General features: G+C 38.6%; 1 protein-coding gene across 1 annotated transcript in view; it reads right to left on the bottom strand.

The window, feature by feature from the left end:
* The window catches only part of ITK (IL2 inducible T cell kinase), a 63468-nt gene that overhangs the window by 14981 nt on the left and 29966 nt on the right, over window positions 1-18521 (bottom strand). Inside the window, exons 6-8 of the mRNA XM_043913409.1 lie at window positions 15020-15171; window positions 10987-11052; window positions 7132-7186 (exon numbers count right to left, since the gene is read on the bottom strand). Of these exons, the coding sequence (XP_043769344.1) occupies window positions 7132-7186; window positions 10987-11052; window positions 15020-15171 (273 nt within the window). The remainder of the gene's footprint in view (window positions 1-7131; window positions 7187-10986; window positions 11053-15019; window positions 15172-18521) is intronic.

Raw genomic sequence — 18521 nt, 5'->3', positions numbered from 1 at the left:
CTGTCTTTTGAAAGAGCACTCATAGTTGGAAAGCTCATCCTCACACAGAAATGTAACCTGCTTCCTTTGACGTGGCCCTAAACCTGCAGAGCAACATGTGTAGGGGACAGTTGGCCCTTACATGATTGTGCGTTCTTGCCAAACCTAGAGTTTACTCCATAAGCTCTCTGAGTTTCCCCAAACTCTTCATCTCTCTGCTGGGAGTTTCAAGAGTCTATTTTGAAATTTGAGGGTGGTGGAGGGTAGGGGAGTTTGATGAAAGTGGTCAAAAAGTACAAACTTCTAGTTATAATATAAATTTGGGGAACATCATGTACAATATGGTGACTGTAGTTAACAATACTGCATTGTATATTTGAAAGTTGTTTAAGACCTTAAAAGTTCTCATCACAAGAAAAAAAATGTAGCTATGTGTGGAGATTAATGTTAACTACATTTATTGTACATTTTGCAATATATACATAAATCAAATCATTAAGTTGTATACCTTCAACTTATGTCATTGGTCAATTATATCTCACTAAAACTAGAAAAAGAAAGAAATTTGAAGCTGACACCTGAGTCTTCAGGTCTCTGTTTTACTCTTGACCTTCCTTTCTCAAGGTTGTGAGGTAGGGCTGCCCTAGCTGTTGCCTAAAAGCGGGGGAAGAACTGATGAAAATATAGAAAGCGACTACATTTCTTTTTATGAGATGTCATAGTATTCGAGGACAGTCCTAGTATTCTGTCTTTGTACACACAGAATTTACTTTAATGATTCTGTACTTCATGAATTTTTTTTAAATGTAAGAAAATGAGTTGTAAATCTTTCTGGACCAATAGAGTAACCTTATACACCTCTTATAGCCTTCCACATTGTCCACAATGTATTGTGTGCATGACCTTGGACATGGTTAGGCCAGAGGAGAACTAACCAGATTCTTAGTTTCTTTTTCTCAGATATGAATGTAAACTGTTTATCCAGTGCAATAGGAAAGACCCTTCTAACTTGCTTGCAAATCATTCTTTTAAAAAACTTGACTTCCCCCATGTTGGGATCAGTAGTGAATTCAATTTCTGAAGTAAAGCTGAGCTATATGACACCAAAAAAAAAAAAAAAAATCCCAGATTAGTTCATTAGAATTTAAAATAGCTTTTGAAGCCTAATTTAGATACCATGAAATGATCCTTGTTTAAGTGTACAGTTTAATGCTTTTTATCAAAATCAATGAGTTATGCGACCATCACCATGATCTAACTTTAGAATATTTTAATCTCTCCCAAAAAACACCTCATAATGATTTGCACCCCTGCCACATTAATTTGCCTTCTTTATAGATTTGCCTAGTTTAGAAATTCCATAAATGAAATTGTATAACATGTGGTCTCTTTTGACTGGATTTTTACTCTTAGCATATTGTTTATAAGGTTCATCAACTTGTAACATATATCAATACTTCATTCCTTTTTATGGCTGCATAATCTTCTTTTGTATGGATCACACCACATTTTGTTTATCTGTGCACAAGTTGCTGAGCATTTGGGCTGTTTTGACCTTTGATATTGTGAATAGTGAATCTATGTCTGGCTTCTGCTGCTGCTGCTGCTAAGTCGCTTCAGTTGTGTCCGACTCTGTGCAACCCCATAGATGGCAGCCCACCAGACTCCTCCATCCCTGGGATTCTCCAGGCCAAGAACACTGGAGTGAGTTGCCATTTCCTTCTCCAATGCACGCATGCCTGCTAAGTCGCTTCAGTCATGTCCGACTCTGTGCAACCCCAGGGACAGCAGCCCACCAGGCTCCTCTGTCCACGGGATTCTCCAGGCAAGAATACTGGAGTGGGTTGCCATTTTTTTCTTCAACTCAACATCATGTTTATGATATTCATCCATAAATTACATAGCATCACTTGTCTTCAAAAGTTTTCCCCTTTCACTAAATATTGAAGCTTTTGCTCTTGTCTCATTGAAATGTGACGGATTAAATTCAGGGCAGGAAGAAATCAAGCTTTAGCCAAAGCAGACATTATCTGCATTTGTAATGTATTCTAAAGGGAAGAAACAAAGACCAAAAAGGCCTGAATTTTGTCAGCTATCTGTGAAGAAAGGAGTGGGAATATCTCTTCTATTTAATTAAGAATGTTTTTTTGTAATTTTTATTCTTTAAAAGAAACCATTATAATTTTTTATAAATTTGTGATGAGAGAGGCGTTTAACTGTTAAGAGTAAACTGATCCATAGACATCAGACAAAAGAGAAGTAAGGTTTGCAGTCAGCTCTGCCAAGGACAGGAGGCTGGCAGAGCTCTTCCTCCATCATAGTTGCTCTAGGTGGCATTCAGCACTGGTAACAGGAAACTCTGCTTTGGGGCTGAGGCAGTCCAGGGTGTGGGGAAAAGGAGGCATCCGGCATGTACCTTATCACCTACTTCCTGTAAGGGGCTCAGAGGAAGTTACAACCACCAAGAATAAGGGTCTTTGCTCCTATCACTGCCATGCATGGGGCACTGATCTGTGCAGTGTAGCCAGAGTGGGTTGGGGAGTGGGCTTGTTCCTATGGGATATAGTCAAGGTCTCAGGTCATCTTTTACTATTTTATCTAGAAAATAAAGGTGAAACAATAGGAAAAAACGTGCCAAGGATGGGAAATGTACAGATAGGAAAATAGACTTTAACTCACATATTCCCTTATTAACTATGTGTGTGCATGTGTGTACATGAGTATGTGTGTATGTGTGTGTGTGTGTGTGTGTGTGTGTGTATGAAGAAGCGTCCCCGCTTTAGTCCAGACTGACACTAATTTACTGTCTAGATTTGGCCCAGTTTACTCCCCTGTGGCACAAAGGGGATGGGTCAGATATTCTTTAAAAGGAATTCTAGCTCTAACAATTTATAATTCTGTGAATCACAGATGTTTCCAGATTCAGTGTATGAGCTTCAGTTTTCTCAGTCATTAAATGACTTTTGCAAGATGGTTGAAAGAATTAAAGTGCATAGAAAATTTCCTGGAGTATAATACCAGAACAAGGACTATTAGGACTATCATCAGCCATTATTATCACATGTCATGGTATGCCATCCTTTAGAAGTATTAATGCCATTGCCTGCTTTCTTCTGAGATATGTTGACTGTGTTAGGAATGTCCTTCTTTCTCTCTGTCCATATGGTTTGAAGGGCACCTTACAGAAGATAATCTTGACACACAGGGTAGGTTATTGTGAAAAATACAGGCTGGTAACTTATATCTTTGTTATGCTGCATTACAATCTGAGTGTCTCTGACATATAACTACTCTTCATTCTGGAGGTGGTTCATTTCTTCCCTTAAAACAATTCTTCTGTGGACTCAATATTGCATCTTTAACTAATAACACCTTAGAATCATGGAAATATCATAAACAATGTCTTAGAAAAGGCTCCTGCCCAAAATTCAGGTCACTCAATATGTGCAATGCTGTAAGGTATCAAGTACCTGCTTGCCAGGAATTCACCCTCTACCTAAATGGGTTACACAGAAGAGAGACTGCTGAGGTCCATAGCTGGGTGAAAAGAGAGCTCCTGGAGATGTCATGACACTGCAGCATAAGAGTTCAAAGGTGGGAAAAACCACATTCCACCGTTTGTGAGAGGGAAAGCATGAGGAAGTTCTTAGAGGAGGTGCTATCTGAAGAACTTATAATACACACTAAGAGTTGTTTTCTGTGGTTCTGAAATTTGGCTGAGCCCCAGAATCACCCGAGTACCAATTTCCAAGGTTCTGACTGGTGCAGGCTGACATCCTAGAATTTGTATTTTTTAAAAGCTCCAAACAGTGCTCATGACTGGCCAGCTTCTCCCAAAACATAGTTATTAATTTCAAAAACATTTCTTAAGCATTTGCTGTATTCATTCACTCAACAAATATTCAATGAGCAGCCACTATGTCATAGGTAGAGTTCTGAGGTCCTGTGTATAGCAGGAACAAGATAAAGGGTTTATATTCTAATGGTGAAATATGTTTGGGACAGTACCTTGAGAGATTTAGTTAACAAAAATGAAATAAATCAATTTTTGGTCAATAAAAGTGAACCAATCCATCTTTTAAGGGTCCTATAATTGTTAGAAAAGGAGACACTAAATACACCCCTCAAAAAGTTCTGTTGACGTTTTAAACATCATACAATACAAGGACCCACTGAAGTTTGCCTGTATATGACCTAAAGAAGCAGAGAGGATTTGGCTAAGTAGTTTAGAATATTAATAAAGAAGAATGTCTCAACTGCTCTAGCAAGCAGAGTGTATTTAAATGCCTCCAAAGAACTGCTGTAAAATAGAAATCATCTTTTGCTAATCATTAATGTGAGCTTTTTTAGGTGCCCCGTGGGCATACTTCATTAATCAGTGTGTGATTAAAAACAACAAAAGTGTACTTGTTTAAATTCAGTATAACTCTTATTATAGGTTCTTATTGGTTAATTTAACAATTTATTATATTATCCAACAACATAGGTGCTGAGTAGGCCACATATATATCACAAGGTGACTTGAAAAAATATAGGTTCCCAGAAGTTAACCCTGGAGAGTCTGATTCTGTAGGTCTGGGCTGGGGCCTGGGAATCTTTATTTTTAAAAATTCTCTAGTGGTTCTAATGTGTCCTCTATTGGGAAGCACAGGGTATAATTAAGTGCTGAGTTGGGGTGGAACCAAGGGGAAACCAGAGTCTTAATAACTCACCTTAATTCCTCTTACTCCATGAAATCTTTCTAATTCCTTCTAGAATCTTCTCAAAATTCCGAGAGTACTGAAAGCCTCCTGCATATGCTCAGTGTATCTTAGATTCTTCTCTCTCTCTTCAGAGTTTTTCTTGTTTCCCGATAGTGTGAGTCCCTATTGAGGTCAAAGATCCTATCTCAAGTGTCTTTTATGTGCTTAGTTCTGTGCTCAGCAAAATGGTAAGGTATGTGAGTTTATACTGAGAAATCCTAATAAAGGAAATGGTGCAGACATGTCATAATCATGACAGGTGCTAACTGAGACAGCCAACATCATACAGACTGCCTGTTATACACCCGTCACTGGTAAACACACAAACAACTGAACTTGCCCTCTTTGATGTGAACAAGCTGCCCACGGGCACCTTGTCCTCTTTGCCTGCTTACCGGCAACTTAATCAAGGGAGAAGTTCACTGCTTCAAAATATGACTGTGTGCTTGCCTTCTCCCTTCCCAATTTCCTCATATGGAAATTTTATTTTTGCCTTTTATAGAATGAATTTATTATCACTTTCAAGTTTCCCTTGTGCAAAAGTAAATAGTACATTAATAATCAACTCTATACCTTTAGATTATTCTTTGATGGTATTCATCATCTTTCCACCTTCTCATCACAGCCCTTCATTCTCTACTTGAAATCTTCCCATGTCCCTTTCTCTAAGCTCAGCCCTAGTCACTCTCCAAACCAGTAATGGTTGCCTGTTGGGGTGATCAACTGTCCTGGTTTGTCCGGGACTGAGGTTGGTGGTTGGGTGGTTCTGGGACCATCGGACTCTCAGTTTTAAAACTGGAACTGTTCCAGGCAAACCAGGATACATTGGTCACTCCAGCTTCATTCCATCCAAGAGAGGTTTGCAGTTTAAGATTCTTAAAGATATGAAATACCTTCAAACTATAACCGGAAAATAGTATGTGGTGAAATGGCAGAATCACGGTTGACATTTCAGCATAGGGAGACTAGTCCCTCCATCAACCCCTGTCTACTGTTTACTGATCTCACTGGTGAGGCTGTGTTGAGCCTGGGTTATTAACATCATCTGAATTTAGACTCACTCAGAGATATATTTCTCTGAACTACTAATGCCTGTACCCTATCCACTAGAGATTATGATTTCATGAGTCTGAGGTGGGACCTTGTCACTGGTATTCCTAAAATGTTTCCCAGGTGATTTTAATGTGCAGACAGGCTTGTGAACCACTGCTCTAAGCAAATAAGCTGATAAATTGATTTCTCTGTAGAAAGCTTTCTCTCAGTACCTGCATGCATTTGGTTTCTCTGCAAGAGCCCCCAATGTGCAATTTTCAGGGTTACTGTAAATGTGGTGTGTGGATGGGTGCCAGCTGGCAAACTGTTACTGCTCTACCACCAGACAAAAAAAGAAATTGAGAGGAATCATTTAGAATCTTTTTATAGCGACCTAATACTAATAAAAAATGGGACTTGCATTATTTTTTATGTCTTTGCTTCTTATTTTTGCTTTTTCCCCCTATGAATTCATTTTTCATTGAATTTGCATAAGTCTGTGACAAGTGGAAATTAAGAACCAACCACAGAAAGTAATCCATTACCACAGATACTTTGAGAGGCACAGCTTTAGAGTAATAAATGATCTTCTGATCCAGGAAAAGAGGGGTTCCCTTGCATGCCAGTCAGTTGATGGCAGCTTCCTTGAGTGCTGTTTTGAACAGGATCCCAAAGCCATGAACTCTGATCAACAGGGTCGGCCACAGGACCAAGACTAGAGAGTGGCAGTATGAGCCTAGGTCATTGTCAACTCTGACTTAGTCCAGTGCCTCCCTTGAACTCATTGAGAAACTGTGGTCCAGAAGGAAGAAGAGATGTCCCAAAGTCACACACTGAGTTGGAGCCAGAGCAAGGGCCAAGACTTTCCCCACCACACCATGCCTTCTTTCTTCACTTCCCTCTCTCCCTCAATCCTGACACCCCTAGGTAAGATCAGTCCTGGTCCTCACACTATATGACTCTGGAGAAGAACAGTTGTTTGAAAAATAAGTTAAAAAACAAGTGATGTATTTCCTCTAGTTCCACACACAGCTCAGCCAGGAGGAATCTGAATCACAGCCACCCCTGACCTAACCAGAGAGGCAGGCAGGGAAGACCAGCCCCAAGCTCTTCAGGGCCAGCCATCATGGTGGCAAAGACCACCCACTGAAACGGTGGCCATATTCACATGTTAATACCAAGACCTTTGATCCTCTCCAGGTTTCTTATACTGATGTATGCTAAGCCTGTAAACCCCCAAAATACTTTTATACTTGTACCAGACATCACTTTAATCCAACACATCAGCTCACTGCATTAGCACAAACCACAACCTGGCTGGAAAAAAGTAGCACAATTCATTTTATTTGAAGCCACAAGATAGGTTAAAGAGACTTACTGTGTCCAAAAGAAGTTTTTCAGCTTTGTCTCGGCTGATATTCTTATTGTACCACCTGAAAGCAGGAACAAGTCATAGAAAAATGATATTTAAAAAATTTAATTATTTTCTTATGAAAGATAATTAATAACAGAGAATTTTTTGTTCTTTTTGTTTCTACCAATACTTTCAAACTCAAAAGCAAAAGTATGAACCATTTCCAGGTAATACTATGTTTAATTGGAAGGGAACAAATGAATCAGAAGTGGTAAAATGTTGATAATTGTTGAAGCTGTGGGGTTTTGAGTACATGGAGGTTCATTATATTTTTCTCTCCACTTTTGTGCATGTTGGAAATTTTCCTTATTAAAATTTTAGAAAACATTTATCTTCTGCTCTATTTTGTAAGTCAGTGGATGGTTATAAGTAGAATGATGCTAGGACAGCTATAAAAGTTGAACATAAATTTGAAAGTGTAGCAAATATCTTTTAAAAATGATTGTAGCATTTTCTTCTATAAGACTGGTTTCCAAGATCTTCTGAAAAATAATTATATTTTTCCCAGCTGCAGAAAAGCTCCTGTACAAATAACATTGACAGTGTCCCATAAGGCTAGTTTATCTTTGTTAAAAATGCAAATATAGAAAAACCTTAGGTATTGCTACATTCCTTGTGAAATGAGTGCCAAATTTATTTGTTGAATAAACTAAAAATTTTTAATGGATGTATTCTGCTAAAAATAAGGTAAACATTCACATATTTTTTACTTTTACAAAGTTTACTGACCTGAGATTGAACTTCAAAGTTAGTTTAAAAGGAAAATGTGTCATGGGGTTCATGTAATAACACAATATTGCTTAATTTTGTGTTTCTGATTTTATCATACAACTGTTTTAATTTCTTAAGATTTCAGGCTAATTTCTCAGGATAAGTGGCTCATCTCTTCTCTGAAGAAGTTTTAAAATCAAATTTTCTATGACCAATTTGAATAATAGATTAAATATATAAATGGAAAAAAAAAAGGTAACTTCTAGGTTTATTGCTACCAAAGAATAGATCTTACCATGAAATAATTCATGTCAGACAGTTTTATGAACCAATGCACTGTGATGGAATAATTTGGACAGTGGGGAAAAGCAAATCTAAGTACACTATGGATTCAATGTCACTTTTATAGTTTGGGTTCATCAACATACATAGCACTAAAAGCTCTTCTTCAAACATCTCAGAGCATTTGAAACTAGTAGCCCAGCTCTGTGCCTGGCTGGCCGGTAATTTGGATGTGTGAAACACTACTCAAGCAAGCAACAACAGATAACATGTAACAGATAAATGCAATGTGCTATCATCTTTGGAAGTTTCATGACTGATGACTCTAAGCTAGTATTATACAGGTTTATAAAAGGGCACTAACTGACTTTTTATAAGTTTCCATTAAAACAGCCTCAGTATGAATGTTGGCTTCCTGGGTATGCCCTGATTACTCTCTTTTGCATTGGCCCTTAACTAGTCTGAAATCACATCTCTGACTAGTTCAGTTCAGTTCAGTTCAGCTGCTCAGTCATGTCTGACTCTTTGCGACCCCCTGGACTGCAGCACACCAGGCCCCCTGTCCATCACCAACTCTCGGAGCTTGCTCAAACTCATGTCCAACTGAGTCAGAGTGGACTCCATCAAAGTTTGCTGGGGGGAAGCTCCAGCCATATCCTGGTGAGAACTTCAGGACTGCAAAGAATAATTAGCTAATGTAGAGCTCATTTTCATTGTCAGGAAGTGTTATCAGCAGGTTTTGAGACTTGCCCAAGGCCAGTGAGCTGGTCTGGAGTATCCAGCATTTGAACCCAGGCACTGGGGCTCCAGAACCCATGCTCTTATCACCACCATATACAGCCTGTAACTATCATGTACCAGGGACTTAAGGAAAAAGCATTAAAGGCTCCCTGTCTGCCCCCAGAAAAGCCTAGTTTGCTATGCTGTATCCCCCAACTTTACATCTTTCAGGAGTTACACCTGCCAGATACAGTTCTTACAGTCTTACAATACAGTTAACTCCTAAGGAACATAATCATGGCATGTTCTCACATGGCTCCTTCTTTCCTTATCTATGTTTTAACATAAAAATGAAATATGTATAAATTTGAAGGAGAAATGAAATGGACCAAAATAATTAATATTCTTTAACTACTCTCACCCCCTATATCTTCTAAAATAGAGTTCTTCAAACTGCAGTGTGTCCAAACTGGAACATTATTCTAATAGGTACTTCAGTATGTATTTCTAAGAAATAAAATATACATTTATATAACCATAGTACAATTACCAAAATCATGAAATTTAACACTGACACAATGCTGTTATCTAATTTTAGACTTTATTCAGATTTCATCGGTTGTCCCAATAATATGCTTCATATTACTATATTTTTTGATTTGCTTTTTTATGGTTCAAGATTGACCCAGGATTACTGGTGCATTTAGTTACTACATCTCTTCCGTTTCCTTTAATGTGAACCAATTTCTTAGTCTTTCATGTCTTTCATGACATGAACATTTTTGAAGAGCCCAGGGCAGTTATTTGTAGACTATGCCTCAGTTTGGATTTGTCTGTTGTTTCCTCATGACTAATTCAGGTTACGCATGTTTGGGTGGGACTATCACAGAAGTGATGCTGTGCCCTCCTCAGTGTATCATGTCAGGAGATGCACGATGTCAGCTTGCCCCCTTATTGATGTGAACTTGGACTGTTTGGTTAAGATGGGGTCTGCCAGGTATTTCCTCTTTTTAATAAGTGATTTGTAAGAAGATACTTTGAAACTATGTAAATATCAAACTTTTACCACCTACTTGTAACTTTCATTGATGATTCTTGCCCAAATGAGTTGGTACTTCAAACTATAAAAAGATGGTTTTTCACTTTAAAATTCCTTCTGCATTCATTACTTGGCATTTTATGGTGAGAAGGAGTTTTTTTCTTCTTGTCCCTTTATTTATTTAGTTATCAAAGTATTTATTTATGATGGATTCTTGTTTTATTCAGTGATTGTAGTTCATTACTGTCATTATTTATTTTGATACTCAGATTATCCAAATTTTGTCAGAAGAGGCATTTTAAATCTGACTTCTGTGCTCACTCAATGTGTTCACCTTACTTAACAACAAAAACTTGGGGGTACTTCTTTAATTTTTTGGTGCATCAAAATGTTCCAATTTCATCTTTGTTCTTTTCTTGCCCTAACTCGGAGTCTCCAAGGCATTTCTCCAGGATGTCCTAGTTGTTTTTAGTGGGAAATGTTATTTAAAAACCAGAATCTGAGCGTGCACATTGCTACTCTAGTATTATTGCTTCTGGGCCTTCTAGCAACTGAGCTGGGAAATATATGCTCATGGTAAGTATGTTGTTCTCTACACTTGGATTTTATTAAACATTGAATAATTCCACTAAAACTATTTGTGAACTCTCCTTTTAAATAACAGTCTGAAATAAACAACACAAACTAAGCAGATGTTTAATGCCTATCTGTTTGTCTGCTATCTTGGTATTGGAAGTATTGCGTTAAACCATGTTTTAAATCAGTCTGTATTAGATCTAATGTTCATAGTGTAAGATCAATATTCCTGGAATTCCCAGGAGAAACTTTTCTTTTGACTACAATGTGTGAAGGCATCTGAAAACATTACTTTGGTAAAAGAGGAGATGAGAACACATATCCTTCCCCTTCTATTTAAAGTGGTCCCCAGTTGTTTATTTAGGGTCCTGAGTATGGAAGCAAGTCAAAAAGAGAAAATGCCTGGTATCTTAATAATTAACCGATGACTCACTCCTAATCTAAGAAGACCAATTAGCACCAATTTTTTTGGGGAAAAAAAAAAATCTTACTCATAGGTTTCCAGGTTATTCGGAGACTTTTCCACCAGATAACTGCTTGGAACGTATCCTTCATGCCTGTTTAAATGGAAATTAGTGTTTATATTAATATAAAGCTAATTTTTACATCTCCATTTCATAGATTTAATCAACTAGATGTCATTTAAAGATGAAGTCTTGTTTAGCATTCAGGATAAGACATTTTAAAATTTTCAAATAAAAAATTACTAAAAATAACAACCTATCTGTTAAAGGCTATATAGATCTTATTACTAAAATTTGAGCCATAATAAATAAGAAGTAGTTACTTTAATTTATTAGCTCTGCTTGCTAGTCTCTTCATTGTGAAAATTTCCTCTATTGGAAAAAATATCAATGTTCAGTCTTTATTTTCTAATAGGAAACATCTGTGTGTGTGTGTGTGTGTGTGTGTTATAATCAGTATTTTTCCACTTTAGTGCTAGCATTTTATAGTTAAGAAACCAAATTAATTAAAATATAAAGAATTACTTTCCAACCACAGGTCCCAAAACATACTGCCAGTCAACCATGTAAACTTTTAATTCAAGGCCTCCCTACTGTTTTTTGTTATTTGTGCTCTTTCAAACATAAATGATAAAACATGAGAAAAACGAAGTAAAACTATGCTGGATTTGGGGTTAGGAGTTTCTTTTGAGCAGGAATAAATTGGGTATAAACAAAGACATATGGATCAAGAGACTGGTAAGAACATCAAAATACTTTACGCTTGTGTTAGTACTTTTCAAAACACTATCACACTCACTGTCACAGTTAATACTACAAGGTGAAAGCCGTGTCTCCTCCACTTTCTAGGTCTCTGATTCTGTACCTGTAAAATGAAGGACCTAAACTGGATCACACATAAAATCCCTCCAGACTGTGCATTCTGTGAAAAGATGTCTCATAACTTCTTGCTCTTTACTCTATCAAGTGTTTGAATTTTTTTTCAATCTAGTGATTTATGTTTAATGGGAAATGTGTAATCTATTTCACAGAATTGTTTTGAGGAGTGAAGAAATGAAGAATGGTGATGCCAAATACAGGATATCTTATATCTTCTACCCATGGCTAGTCAGTCATGGTATTATGCTTTCTTTGGAGAACTGAACATCCAGCCTCAGAATCCTTCTTAAGTCAGCACTCAAGGTAGTCAATTCCAACTAACAGGAGTCAACTTGTTCTCAAATATGCTGTCTTTTATGTCTTTCTTTTGGATTTCCTTTTAATTATGTCTGTTTTTGCCACACCATATGTTTACAATTATATTACTAGGTCAAATACTATTTTGCTTTCATATAAAATGACAGTTTTAATATCCCAACCAAAACTGGATTATCTACAAAATGATGATAATTCTCTTGTGTGTGGGTATAGAATTTACAAAGCCCTTTCACTTTCTTTATCTCAATGATTTTCCCAACACTCTGAGATGAAAAGCTGATATTACCATCTGCATTTTACAGGTAAGAAAATAGATTCACAGAAGTTAAGTGACTTTTCCAAAGGCCCTGAATAACAAAAGCAGCTGATATTCAAGTCCGAGTCTTCTGTCTCCACATCTTGTGTACTTTCCGCTGTACCACACGATTACAAAGCACATAAGGGAAATTCCCATACACCCTGATTGGTCTGTGGGGTGTCTTCTGTGATGCCTTTTGAAGTACAGAGCTGAGCCTTTCCACGGGTCATTGAACAAAGGGTAAACTGTCATTTGGGGAAGTGAAACCTAGGAGAAGAAATTTCCTGGCACATAAGTTGTACTAAAGAAATGTCAGTTGGTTGAAGGGATGAATTTCTTAGTAAGTTCCTCTGGTGTTTGTGGAGCCAGGCAGTCTTGAATCTGTTTCTGAAATGAGCCTCCCCATAACAGGCAAAGAGAAGGTGATGTGACTGATCTTGTTTGTTTCCCCGTGTTAACTAGAGAGGGAGGTTCCAGGTGAGGGGGCTTTTAGGTCTGTTTTCAGCAAGCAAGTGACACTGCTTCTGAGACCACAGTTTTTGATCTAACCCCCCTTTACTTCCCTTGCAATGGAATTGATAAGAGTACTTAAAAAGAAGGTGCCTTGAAAATGTAAGTTATGATATATGTAAAAAGTAAAGTCTTTACCCTAAAAATGTTTGTGTACCTCTTTTTCTACTCATCAGATTGCCCCCCGCCCCCCGCCTTTTAAAATGTAATGATACCCAATGTTGGGCTTCGCTGGTGGTTTAGATGGAAAAGAATCTGCCTGCAGTGCGGGAGACCCAGGTTTGATCCCTGGGTCCAGAAGATCCCCTGGAGAAGGCCATGGTTACCCACTCCTGTACTCTTGCCTGGAGAATTCTGTGGACAGAGGAGCCTGGCGGGCTACAGTCCATGGGGTCACAAAGAGTTGGACACAATTGAGCAACTAACACTTTCACTGCAGTGTTGGCACTCCAATACCCTGTTGGTGGGGAATGTAAAATTTGGCAAGCTTTTTGAGGGACTTACCTTTTAAAATTAAGATGTCACATAGTCTGACTCACCAGTTCCATAGTTAGAAATGTGAGTTATGTATTTTTTCAAAGAAAAAATATGTTTTCAAAAGTATGTGTATTACAAAAGATTTCTAAGTTACATGAGCATGGGCAATGCAAGATCTTCATTGCAGCCTTGTTTGAAACAACAAAGAAAGCAACCTGGAAACTAAATATCCCACTATAAAATATTGTTTAAATATTTATAGCACAAGCATACATTCTAAAACTATACATTTACTTAAAAAATAAGGTAGATTTGTATGCACTGATATGAAAATATCTTTAAGATATATCATTAGAAGTTAAAAGCAAGGTGAAGATCAGAATGAATCACCTTAATGCAAATGAAAAATAGGATGCATTTCTATATGTATAACTCTTTTGCCTAGGATGCACAAGTAACTTAACAATGAATACTTTTAGAACTGATGTGCAGACAAATGGAGGGTGGCTTATTTTTAACTGTTATTTAAATAGTTAAACAGTTAACTTATTTAAACTGTTGTTAGTTTTTGTAATATAAAACATTGACATTGGCTATCCAGATACTGCAGTAATGGAGTGTTTTCATTTTCTTTTGAAAAATATGTTAAAATTAATAATAATCTCATACTTTGAAAATGTTTAAACCCTTAATATATAAAGATGGTAATTGTAGCATTGTTAATATTTTCAGAATATTAGAAACAGCCTAAGCACCCAAGAAGGAAATTTGCTAAATTATTGTACATTTTATGTTGGATTTATGCAGTTATTGAAATCATCTTCTGGAGATGATTCTGGAGAATATCCTGGGACATAGGTAAATATCTCTGATCTTTAAAGGAGAAAATACAGCCTTATAAAGCAGTGTAAATCTGATAACTTTAAACTAACCACAGTATGAAACTCATATCTATCACAGAGCATTCTAAAGGTCAGTAACAGTAATTTTCTTGTAGCTCAGTTCAGATAAAGGGTCATAAGATTTTTTTTCATTCGAAAGTCCAATTGAGGGTAAATTGTATTTGTATGATTTTATTTTCTCCATGAATCACATGGATGGCTAGTTCACAGGCTCTTGGCTTCACTAAGTCTTTAGTACTTTTTCCCTGATGCTTCTTAATGTAACCACCAATCTGCACCATCTGTACATGCCGTTTGTTTCCACCAACAATAAGACCCTCACAATGGGATATACACCTTCGGCCTCATTTAAGCACTCAAAAACAATGGTGCTTTGTGGAACAAGTTGCCATTCTCCCAAACTGTGGATATCAGTGGTAAAACCCAGAAGATTTTTAGATGAGTTTGGAGGTTGGGACCTGGCTTGATAAGGTCCAGGCAGTAAGTATGGTGAGTGACTGCCTCCCGGGCTCTTCTGAGAAGGGGAAGACCCTTTTCAGCAACGTCCTCCTTCCTCCTCCTTCTGCCTCTGCCCTGCTCTCCTCACTCAGTGCCATGGTCTCTCTGAGAGAGGCAGGACAGTCTTTGTCCCCACCTCCCCTCGAAAGCTGGGGCAGCAGCCGCCCAGGCGCCTTACCCGTTCCTGTCCTGAACCCTCCACCAGTGAATCTCAGAGCTGTCGAGCAGGTAGTACTCCTCATTGCGCTGTAGCATCAGTTCCTGTGAATCATTCGTTTGGTAGTCATACAGGGCAATGACCACGGTTTCTTCAAGTTCCCGAAGTGACCGCTGGAGGAGGGAGACAACGAAATCAAGCAAAGATGTGAGAAAGGAGGTAACCGGTGGAAAGCAAGGTCAGCAAGTCCCTGGGCTGTAACTTGCTCTTGGACCTATGCCAGTTCAGACACCGGTTCCTCAAATCCACTGGGGGTACTCGCTGAGGCCATTTGCCTTCCTCCAGTTGGCTTTCTTATTGTCAGGCTCGTGATATGGAATAGGACACAAAGACACGCATTACCTGGAATTCACCGCCTCTCCCATTCCAAGTGGTAAACTCTGACTCTCAGTGAATTCCAGGCAGCTATGCTTGTCACAGATATCTTGTTTCTCTACTTAAGCCATGTCCTAATTCACAGCTTCTCTGCTAGAAGCATCACATTCTTGGCAAAGGTGATGAAGTCAACACTACATCATTTAGTTCATGCTTTCCTACTTTTATTTTTGGGTTTGTCCAGATCTATAGAATCATGGACTGTTGGAGCTGGAATGTCTCTGAGAGATCATTTAGTTCACTCTTTTGTTTAGAATAAGGAAACTGAGGCCCAGATGGGGAAAGTTTAGCAATTGAATTATTCTTATGCTTTCTGTACTACATCCCATAGGATCTCTTATTCCTTTGATGGGCTCTCTTGCTTGTATCACTGTTTTCAGTATCTTTCTTAGGATGAGATATTGAAGACTGAAGAGGTCCTCATGTAAAGGAGTCACAAGTGTTCAGGGTGGGCACACCTGCTACAGGTTAGCAGGCTTTGTGAGATAGCAAATGTGGGAAGAGATTGGATCAGTGGCTAGAGTGAGATTCAGCAATGGTAAATCAGAAGTTCTCTGAGTGCACTTAAATATTTGGTGGCATACAAATATTGGAGATTAAAAAATAAAATCACACTGATACAGTTTGGATTTGAAGCCTAGATTATTTGTGGAGCTTGTGAGATGATATATTGAGTACTACAGACGAGAGTTGTTGGGCTTGAGGCTGTCACCCTAAGAGCTAATGGAGGAAGGAATTGTGTTCAAGGGCAGGAGGATAAAGGAAAATATAGTAAGGTATTCATCTCATTATAGATCCAACTGATTGATTAATTATTACTAAGACAAAGATCAGAGTGGGTTTCTCAAACCATGTGAAACCTTTCCATAGGGAGTATTTTGGACATCTACGGGGGTGTTTTGAATGTCACAAAGATTGAGGTGGGCTACTAGCATTGAATGGGAGAGGGTCAAGGATGCAAAACACCCTGTAGCATACCACATCCTAAATGACTTTTGAATGTCCTGTTAGATATTCCAGAGAAGGCCTCCACCTTACATGAAGTGCTTGGTTTCCTAGGAGGTAGCCACCCTTTATGTGGAGGGCAGATTACACTTTGTTTAGTTCAGAACTTGACCAAGAGTTGTTTGTTCTTTTGGAAAGTGTATCACAGATGGTAATACTGTCTTTGAGTCACTGATACTACATTCCTGGAACAGTTGCATTTGAGCTGCCAAATTTAACAGGATTCAAATACAGGTGCGTTTTATTATTCTGTCCAGTATAGTCATGCCCAATATTTATATATAGAAACATGTATGGATTTGTATAAGTTATTTTATTTTCCTTTTTAAACATTATGGTTAGAACATTTATTGGTTCTTTTAGAAAGTATGTGTTTACATAAGTGGTATTATCTATTTAATTTCTTTTTGTTATAATAAAGGGGGCTTTATAAAATATTTGTCAGAAAAAGGGAGTACTGGGTCTGATAGGATTGAGAACCATGAGATTCCACTGAGAAAATGAAGGGATGGCATTTGGAGAAACTGAGACTCTGGGCTCCAGAAGGGCTATTTGGGAGCCCAGGAGATGAGATGAGTCATGGAATCGGGGAATAGTCCTGTCTCCTGGCCACTCTACTGCTGGTCTCAGAATGGCCCTGATTTCTGAGAGCTCCTGACCCCAGTAGGGGATAGCTCCACCCAGCTGAGACTGGGCCCTCCCAGGTGGGAGTGGCAGGGGTAGTGTGCCTTAACAAGGAAGCCACAGATGTGTGTCTGGGTGGCCCCTCAGGAAGTCCTTCTGGGTTGATGGGGACAGGCTGCGAAGAAGGGCTGAGTTCTTGTGTACGTGGGAGGACCAAGAGTGAAACATAACCTCATCTGCATCCACAGGCTAGAGAGGCCTGGAGTTCTCAATTACTCTGATCATGAATGGTTTCTATCCTGACCAATAATAGCCACCCTCCACCCTCTGGAGAACTGTCCCCAGTCCATAGACTCTCTCACACTAAGCATCAGGCCTGTTGCTCAGATCAGATTAAAAGTATAGCCTCTATAGATGCCAACTCAAGATGCCATCACTTAGTCTAGAACAGAAAATGAAGGTGATGGGAGAAGTGATTTCAAGTAATTCAAGATTGCTGTAGATTTAGATGTATGATTGAAACTGCAACCATGATTCCAACAGCCCTGCGGCTGGTGTCCTAAAGCTGTTCCTCCAAGAAGTCTGAGAAGCCAAGTGGTGGTGTCCAAAGGGAGGTGGATATGCCCTTTTTTCTGACTTTTACCTTCACTAATAGTGAAAAACCAGGTAGAAGCAAGCCAGCCTAAGGTGCAGAGGTATGGGTTTAGGTGGAACTGTTGGAACCACCTGCAAGCCAGGGCAGTGGGATTCCAAACCATATTTTCAAGGGTGATGGTAAAATGGTCTTTAGAAGATGAATGAAGTAAAATGGAAAAGAGCCCATTTTCTGCTGCAATTTAAATACACTTCTTTCTTGTTGAGTGAGAGAGGGCTGACAACAAATCTAAAAGTCAGCCCAGTTTTGAACGATGTAGAATTTCTCTTATGGGGAAGCTGCCAGTGCTTGAAATGTGACCATATTGGCTGGAAAAAAAAGTAGGGTTCATCCTTCAGGAAGAAGCATGAGGGAGCAGAATCAGTATGTTCTGGAATAAAGACCAGTTACTCAAATGTGGATATTGGCATTGGTATTACCATAAAGTGAGGGCTAAGATTGCTTTTTCTCCTGTTTTTTGTTTTGTTTTGTCTTTTCGATTAAATAGCTTCCCGAGAATTGACTTGATATCGCTTAAGTCTTGCAAGTCAGTATATTAGACCAGTGTTTCTCAAACTCCAGCATGCCTTAGAATCATCTTGAGGTTTATTAAAGTGCAGATTACTGGTCCCTTTCCCTAAAGTTTTGCATGTCAGAGGTCTTAGGGTGTGGTGAGGTTGGGCAGCGGGAGAAGGGGTTCTGAGAATTTGCATTTCTAACCAGTTCCCCAGTGATGCTGATGCTGCTGGTCCAGGGACCAGACTTTTGGGAACGACCACTCAAGTTAAAGACCACCACACCAGGAACCCTCTAGCCTACTATCTT

This window comes from Cervus elaphus, chromosome 9 (genome assembly GCF_910594005.1).
Source record: "Cervus elaphus chromosome 9, mCerEla1.1, whole genome shotgun sequence".
NCBI lineage: Eukaryota > Metazoa > Chordata > Mammalia > Artiodactyla > Cervidae > Cervus > Cervus elaphus.
The sequence above is the reverse complement of the archived record's forward strand: the minus strand, read 5'-3'. Positions and strand labels throughout refer to the sequence as shown.